This window comes from Paroedura picta, chromosome 4 (genome assembly GCF_049243985.1).
Source record: "Paroedura picta isolate Pp20150507F chromosome 4, Ppicta_v3.0, whole genome shotgun sequence".
Lineage (NCBI taxonomy): Eukaryota > Metazoa > Chordata > Lepidosauria > Squamata > Gekkonidae > Paroedura > Paroedura picta.
Genome location: NC_135372.1, coordinates 46,556,491 through 46,565,390, shown reverse-complemented (window position 1 = coordinate 46,565,390; position 8,900 = coordinate 46,556,491). Strand labels below are relative to the sequence as shown.

Below are 8,900 nucleotides of genomic sequence, written 5' to 3'. Positions count from 1 at the left end.
CCCTTGTGCATATATCTTGAACATGTAAAGCCTTTCATTATTCACTTTACAGCTACACAAATGTAAGGGGATTTCTACATGGACCCACCTTCCCACAGAGATAAATGTTCATGACATGAGATCCAGATGTAGTAAAGGCAGGCTTCTAGCTCAGAGTCATAAATAGCAAAATATTACATTTCTACTTGGAACAGTGCACTACACATACATAATACTATTATCATTTACAATTCCACAAAAACTCTCAGTGCCTCTTCACATGGCAGGGTTTTTTTTGTGCCTATTAGAAAACAGTGTTAACATTTCTAATTGCATTATCACTGTAAGAGTAAAGAATAAAAGAAGCTTTGATTCTCACCATGCTAAAAAATAAAGTGCAGGAAGAGTCAGTTGAGAGATTCTGAAACCCCTTTTTATTTTAAAAACACATTCCAATCCTGATTTGGTTCATCTAACTAAGTTCTATTGTGATATGCTTTCAAAAATACTACCAATGTGAATTCTTAACATCACTTTAAAAAAAGCATTGAAAGGTTGGAAAACTGATTCTTGCTCGAACTAAAACAAAATAGAAATCACAGTTTAAGTATATTAGAAATAAATATGAAAAGTATCCATAGACTCCTCGAAGCCTGTAGCTCAGGAGGGAAACAGTAAGAAACACCTTAACATTTCACATTAGGAAATGCTACACAAGGAACCAATTAGAAAGTGAAAAAAGCAAAACTAGGAAGAGTATCTAGAATATTTTACTTTTGTCACACCTCAGTTGCACAGCATAAAATCATGGTATTGAAAGGCAGAAATGCGTGGCTTATTCACCCCAAAAGAAAGCTATCCAAAAGAATATGCTAAGGAGAATTTTTGTTTGCCCGCTGGTCTGCGGCATTCAGCAATTATGCTATAAAATACAAACATCATGGAAATAACCAGCACTCACTTCCCTTAGTTATGGCGATTCCTGGTCAAGCAAGCATGCTCTTTGGTTACTGCAAAGTTTCTATTCCATATGAATGCTGGAAAGTCAGCGTAGCCAGTCATAACCATAATGTGACACTGTCTGGATTTGCGCCACCGAGAGTAGGCTCTTATGTTACCTAGGAAGTGTGAACCACTAAACTTTCCTGTACCTTTAGGGTGTAACAAGGGAAGCCATGGACTACACTGGGGAGATTTATGATTCAGCGCTTCCCTACGCCAATGTTAACCCTTAAAAACTGGGTTACTAGCGACTCGGGAACATGGGGAAAAGAATTGAGTTGTGGACTCCTCTCCACATGGTCCAAAGGTTTCTTGTGTTATACATTAGCGTGGAAAGAACAATACCCCCATGGCTCCCATAACACTAAGAGAATTTAAAAACACAGTCTACATCAACCAGGATTCAAAGAATCAATTCTATGATTCTACTTTGGAATCTCCATGATAAAAAATAATCCAAGACACCCTCCAGTTCTAAGTATATTCTTGTGTATACAGAGGTCCATATATGCCTCAATGTGGGTTATATGCACACACAATTTGAATGAATTTTCCATGGAGGATGTTATAGTTCAAAAGTATTCATAATGTTTTGTTAACAGTTGTGTTAAAGTATCATAAAAAAGAAGTAGTTCTGGATTTTCTTCATCCCTTTTCCAAAGACTGAAAGAATATACAGTACATATACAGGTTGACAATTTGATTAATCTAAAGCAGTCTTCACTTTACTTAGTTCCTATAGTTCTTTTAGACTAGAAGGATAATACCAATCACAACAGAATTTTTCATAAGGGAAACAAAGCAGAGAACCAAGAACTATGATCAGAAGCGCAGTGGTTTAGAACACCTATATATACATACACACACGTTCATAACCTTCTGTGAAAATCAACTTATGTTCTATTAGGAAGCAAAAAAAATAGTAAAAATGCTGCCAATTTAACAAAATAGGGGAGAAATGGTGGCTATCAAAATATACAATTTGAATTGCAGGCTAGAAGGCTTACATTATTAAAAAATAAGTTTTAAGCAAAACCCTTTGCTTGTAATGATGACGGGCTGTCAGCCTGTCATTGCAATACAGCGGTTCAACAAGGTCTTATAAAAGATTCAATGATGGCTCCCTTCTTTATCTGTAAACTGTTCTTGACAAATATGGACAGGGAGAACTCTCTTCTGTAGACCAGAGTAGCTTCCAGATTCCTGACTCCAAGGTTTGAGAAAACAAAATGGCAGTTCCAAACTCAGAATCTCAGGTGAGATTTGTGCTTTACCATGTACCTGCAATATTAAATAAAAGAAAGAAAAGACTGTAGTCACCGACATGTAAGAACTCTACTGAGGAATGTGGCAGGATCAAGAAACATTTGCTACCATTTGGAACCAAGGAGATGTTTTCTCTTCCTTCACATGATGCCTAGATGGGGGTATTTCACCATTGCCTCATGACAACAGTAGGATTAACTTTTAAATATATCTCCCTATTAACTACTTTCTGCTGTAAACTTTCACTATGGTGAGGATCACTCCAAAATGAAGACGGCACGAACTGGCTTGCATTAAATGAAAATATGAACACTTTAAAAATATTTGTTTGCACACAAGCCTGAAAGCTGCATCCAGCAGGGTGAGTTTATGTCAAGCTTTATGATTTGCTAAAATGGATTTATATTATGTAATAAATGAATAAAATATTCAGCCCTGCCACCGGCCTGGTGGAACAGCCTCCCAAGTGAGATCAGGGCCCTGCAAGACTTAAAACAGTTCCGCATGGCCTGCAGGATGGAGTTGTTTCACCAGGCCTATGGCTGAGGCCCATAAAACACTGAAGGTACTGGCCTCCCTACACACACACTTAACTACATCAGTAGATAAGATTATAACACCATATGCCACTAAAGTATTTTACAAGTCCTTTACCATCTTTCCAACCCCTGCTCCTGAGGAAGGCAAATACTCCTAAGCAAATGCAAACTAGGGCCAGAAAACTATATTACAACTTGAGATTTTATAACTAATATAATTTTAATAATTTTAACAATTGCAACTTAGTGTCTTTAGGATAGTGACTATATTTTGTTATTTATGCTGTAAATTGTCCTGATCCCACGAAGGAAGGGTGGTGTAAAAATAATAAATAAATAATATTTATATTATGCAAGGGGTCATGGAGTTACCGAATAAATGTAGAGGAAATGCCCATTCATTCATCACAGTGCTGCGTTCAGAAGCCACTGGATCTATGGGAAGGTCTGTACAGCCATTCTGTGCAAGTTAAGTGACAGCCAGGGAGCTGAATGCCACACGTGTTCTTACATATAGCTTGTAAAGATGGACAAATTGTGCCAACAAGTGTGAGGCAAACTAACCTAAACAGCAGAAGGTTTTTTAATCCTGAACAGCTGTAGTAGGCAAGCCTTGACAAGTTATTTTCTGAACTTTTAAGACGAGCAATTTCCTTGCAACCTTCAATACGTACCTCTTCACCTTTATATAAAAATACCAGCGTAACTTTTTAAAAAATTCCAGCTTGATATTTACCTGTCCAATGTTTCCCAGAAACGTAGGAACACCGGTCTGTCCAAGTGCCGTTTGTGGTAACTGAGCTCTAACACTGTTACATCCCATTTCTGGACATTTGGATCTAGACGGACTTCATCGTATTTGAGGTGGAAAGCTTTAACTATGAACACAGAGAAGGGAAGGAAAGTGGTAATTGTTACAGTACCTGCAAGCCGTTCGGTAGGATTATGCTTAAGACGTACAAGACAAGATACTGAGCTGTTTCATACACGTGCAACTCCTTCCTGAGCAAGCAGCAACATCAGTGGCCACTGAACCAGGACTGAGTGGTGTCTCCATATGAGCTGGCATTCCTGTGCTGGTGAAAACACTCAAGCTTCTGTTACCGTGAGGACAGGAATATACCGCATTCATATAACAAGACAAATGGAGCCTTCATACAAACCCATCTTGAGCCTGCCGCTGGTTCTACATATTCCCAAGGCTCCAGAACTACCGTGGTGTGCTGATGAGAACTTTAGATTTTGACTCCAGTAGGGGGTGGCCAAATTTTAAGGAATACAATTCCCTTGAGCCCCTGCCAGCACATGCTGGCAGGGTCTCATGGGAATTGTAGTTCATGGACATCTGGAGAACCACAGTTTGGCCACCCTTGGTAAAGCAAGCAAAGGTTCAAAGAAGTTTGTGACATTGCACTGATCTTAATCTTGCAGGATATGGTAACTTGGGAGATGCTGAGTGTGTGTGTCTATGCATGGAGCAAATTATATAGGTCAGTCTAGAGGAAGGGTGATATAGGTCTATATATTGCAAATATTTTATTATATAGATGCTGCCTCCTGGGGGACTGTTCCTACCTCTAATCCCTGCATCTGGGGTTTAGGGGAAAGCAGTATGGTTTCTATTCTTGCCTTGATATTATATTAATTATTACATTTCTAGACCACCACTCTCAGCCAGACTGGCTCATGGCAGCTCACAATCATTCAATCTATCAATACTATGTAGTTACCACTTCCCTGTAGCTTCCAAAATAGACTTACTTTGGTTAACAGGATTAGCTCTGTAGGGTCAAACAATTTGAACAAAACAAAACCGCAGCATTGTTGAATTCAGTGGCCTTTCAGGAAAATTTACAGCAACCTGTATGCCACATGTGACCTGGATCAGAAGCCTGTGTAGTTGGGTTAAGTTCCTACAGAGAATCATGAAGAATTTTCACAGACTTGACCACAGTAGGATAATCTTAGATAGCTTCCATCATCTCAAACAAGAAAGCCTAAGCCTGGCTCTCATAGACCTTTTATGCATGGCAGTGGATGCGCTGGGTTCCTGCTTGTTCCTTACAGCAGGGTAACATGCTCCACCGCTTCCCGAGAACGCATGGGGGAAGGAATGCCCCAGTGTATGTGGACTGCCCCAATGTTGGGTCCAAACAATGGCAGGAGAGTGGCATGCCGTTATTTGGGTTTGTGGCTCTGCAAAGGTGGCCAGGGGTGTTTGCTGTCCCTGCAGGGACACCCTAGGTTGAGGCTGGCCCAGCAGGGCCATGGATGGTGACTGCAGCAACACAGGGAACACGGAGGTATCTGCGTTCCCTTATTGTGGGCTATCTGAGGCCCTGATTCGGGCCAGGGCTAGGAGACGGCTGGATTGTGGCGACATCGTGCATAATTGGGGATTGGCCCTGCTGCCACCAGCCCGGCCTTTCTGCCCCATGCATAACTATCATAATGTTTGCTGCAGCAGCTACTGAAAAGCTTCTGTTCCACAATGCAATGTAGGAAGATGGGTCATGAGGATCTCAATCTGGATGTCTCTGCTCTCTCTTAGCGGAACAGTGCTCATGTAGGATATCACTATGTGTATCAGGCAATCAGCCTAAGTACTTTACCTCCACAATGCAGGTACCCACCACGTGGGAGAGGCTTTTCAGCGGCAGTCCTGCAACAGCAGGTAACCTATGAACTAGAACTTAGGATCATCATCACAAATCCTCATCTAACCATGTCTTCAGTTTACATACAGCTGAAACGGAACAATTAAACACATGGAAAAGGTAACTGGTACACCAATTTGCCTAATAGTGGAATTTCTTCCAATCAAAAATATTTTTTTTCTTTTGCGTCAAGAGTATGCTGTATTAAGTACATCAACCTTGTGTTTAAGTGCATTATCTTTAAGTATCGGAGACATTTCCAAAATGTAAGATAAAATACTAATCTCAGAACACATTGAAGCAACTTTTCCTTTTAAAGGAAGCTTATGAAGTACATCAAGGATATATGCATTTAAAAAGAAATCTATGAATGTCAAACAGACACTCTGAATTAGGAGCAAAAAGTATTGAACAAGAATCAATCCACTAAAAGTGACCTTCAAGTTCAATAGACTTGCATTAACATGCAATTGCAAGTAGACCTTTAAAATGGCATTCAGATAAAATATTCATGTTGGTTTAAAATGCCAAAACACACAAAAAAACCTTTCCATTCAAATGCTCACTTCCTTGCAGACATCCCTGAAATGAAGGGATAAAAGAGATTATTCTCTACAGAAGCGATTGGTGCAGTGTCCAAAAAGAAAGAAATTATTTTGCAAGAGGTTGAGAGCTGCAGATTGGAAAAAAAACACACACACAGGATAAAAACAAAGGATAAAGACAGTACTATTTTAAGGTTTGTTTGAGTGACACTTTACAGGATTTTAGGCAGGATAAAGTGATATTGTGGAATAGTCTGATGTACTCTAGTTGCATTCTAATCTGGGATTTGCATGTTACATTTAGATGTTTTCTTAGATTTCGTTGCGACCAGCTTTCAACTATTTGTTTAAAAAATTGTATTCAATCTACAGTAAGAAACTTTAAATCTTTGCTAATCTTTACTGTGGAAGAACATGGGGTTAACTTTGGACTTTGGTGCATGTTTAGAGATCAACAGGAGCTGAAAGGACATTTCATAACCACATCATACTGAAGTATTTTTGTGGCTCAATAAAAGAGCCTGTAGAGGAAGCGCTCCTGCAGCTGTATATCATATATTGTTCAGAGAGAAAACATGTCAGAGAATTAATGCAAAGGTGAAACAGCTTACTTTTTGCAAAAATGTCAACAGGTGATCCATCAGGTAGTAACCATGGCCAACCCTTGAACTGCCAAGCAGGACCCTGAACAAAGACGGCTACCACGCGGTCCCTAAGCAAAGAGGAGAAAAGCACTGAACAGTCAACCTGCTTCTGAATTGAAAACCATCATTAGCAAGAGAGCACCCTCCCTTACCAGTCCTGAGCCATAAGTTTCAGAGGTTGATCAACCACACGGTATGGCACTGTGACACTGACGGTGGTTCCACCAGGCTGCATCTGGTCTTTCCTTCTTTGTATTAAAGTTTCATTTTCTCGCTGACAGCCTTGCTTTTTCTTTTCATCAGATGGCACAAACCTTCAAGATGAAAATAAGAGAATGAATAGGTTAGAACTAATTTATTCGGTTAAGACAAGGTAAGCATAGACATTTCTATATGTTAGTCAGAAACTGGATCAGCATCACACTGAGGCAATGGAAAACAACACCAGTACAACAACTTAGACCAGTACAAAAAAGTAACAAATACACCATTTCAAATTTTATTTAGACCAGCCTTTCTTAATTTTTTTACCACTGAGAAACCCCTGAAACATTATTTAGGCTTGGAGAAACCCCAGAAGTGGTGCAATCATGCAGAATATGGTTGAGAACCATAGCTGCATACATGCTCACCCGAGGCCCTTCCCCTTCCACCCTGTTCAGGGCCATCATTGGCCATAGGGGGAGGGAGGTTGACATGACCATATGTGGTCTTATCACCTGATAAATGTTTAACCAATTTTACAAATATATAGAAAATTAACTCCTACCCATTTGGGAAACCTTCCCAGGACCATCAAGAAAGCCTGATTTAGACCATAAATATACTAACTGGAAATAAACCATCTAGCAAAAGTTTCACAACTGAAATTAATTGCAATATTTATTTATTTGACTGCCCCTCCCCACAACTAGTCTTGAGGTGATTCACAAAAATGAAAGCACATACACAATAAAATACAATAATATAATACAGTAACAAAAGACATTAAAAAACAATTCCTCTCTCACCCTCTCTACTCTCTTTGTTGGCTATTCAGTGTTAAAAAGGACATTATCACCTGCTGCACATCACCCAGATACCAGCCCCTGATAATTGACGTGGGCCCATAAATTGAAATATATTTAAATTCAGTATTGTTCAGAATACTTGAGTAGCAGCAATGAATCAAATGGCAACGGTCTCTGTCACAATGACACATGTGAAATGCTCAAATGCAAAATGTGTGAATATTTTCAAGGCTGATCTTCGTAACAAGCCACACATAATTACAGCAGTAGGGAAGTTATGAAGTCTGGTGAAGAGATGTTTGGATTTGAGAAGTCAAATGAATAAGATTTCACTGACTACAAAATATATAGATGACAGGAGAAAAAATGTTTTTGCTTTTGAAGCTCTTTGCAAAGATTTCGAGATTTATGTATGGAACTGACTTAGATGTAACGCTTATCACAGTTGGGTGATAACTAAGGAACGGAAGGGGAAAGTTTTTGAGAGTGAAGGAATGAATGTGCAGAGAAGTCTACTGGATGAGCCAATCTTCTAGAGTCACAATTACAAGGTGGCTGTTATTACATTTAGCATTAAATGTCACAGAGTCATTACAAATTTTACAGGATCCAGAAACCCACAAAGATTGTTAGATATTTATAGCAGTACCACTATCTACAGAAATACTGGCTGGTCAGTACCGGCAACAGGATGCCAGGCTAGATGGATCTGGGATTCTTTCTCCTGCATGCGAGTCTGCACCTGAAGTCAGTGTTGGAGAAGTACATGCACAGGGGAGACACTTCCCCCAAATTTAAAAGTAAAAAATGAGAAGCAGCTCAGTCTACTCTTTGAATGCAGCAAGACTGCTAAATCACTGAAATAGTATAGGCTATGTTCGCATTTCACAAAAAGGTATTATGCATCCATTGTGAATGTTCAATATACCTTCATTTTATTCTTTGTGAACTCCAGAATCCTGCACACAGCATAGATCCTTCCCAAACACCAACACCCCTTCTTCACTGCCCATCCCTACATACCCACAAAACTGTAGATAGTGTTCTGGAATGTCAATCTTTCTCCACATCTTAAGAAACAGCCTTTTATAAAGTATATATTTCAATCACCTACTTACTTCAGATCCTGCAGAAGATCTTTTGCATTAAGCATAGTTATTAAAGAGGTGGTAGCTGCTGGAATAATGATTATGGGTGTTCGAGATCCTGTAAAGAGATAGAGCATTTAAAAACAACAACGACACCCAAGTAACAGATA

The 8,900-nt window shown here is 39.4% G+C and overlaps 1 protein-coding gene across 1 annotated transcript in view; it reads right to left on the bottom strand.

The window, feature by feature from the left end:
* Positions 1 to 394: 394 nt before the first annotated feature.
* The window catches only part of CDC73 (cell division cycle 73), a 108,928-nt gene continuing 100,422 nt past the window's right edge, over positions 395 to 8,900 (bottom strand). The window contains exons 13-17 of the mRNA XM_077332687.1: positions 8,761 to 8,848; positions 6,785 to 6,946; positions 6,600 to 6,700; positions 3,523 to 3,664; positions 395 to 2,262 (exon numbers count right to left, since the gene is read on the bottom strand). Of these exons, the coding sequence (XP_077188802.1) occupies positions 2,226 to 2,262; positions 3,523 to 3,664; positions 6,600 to 6,700; positions 6,785 to 6,946; positions 8,761 to 8,848 (530 nt within the window). The 3' untranslated portion in view covers positions 395 to 2,225. The remainder of the gene's footprint in view (positions 2,263 to 3,522; positions 3,665 to 6,599; positions 6,701 to 6,784; positions 6,947 to 8,760; positions 8,849 to 8,900) is intronic.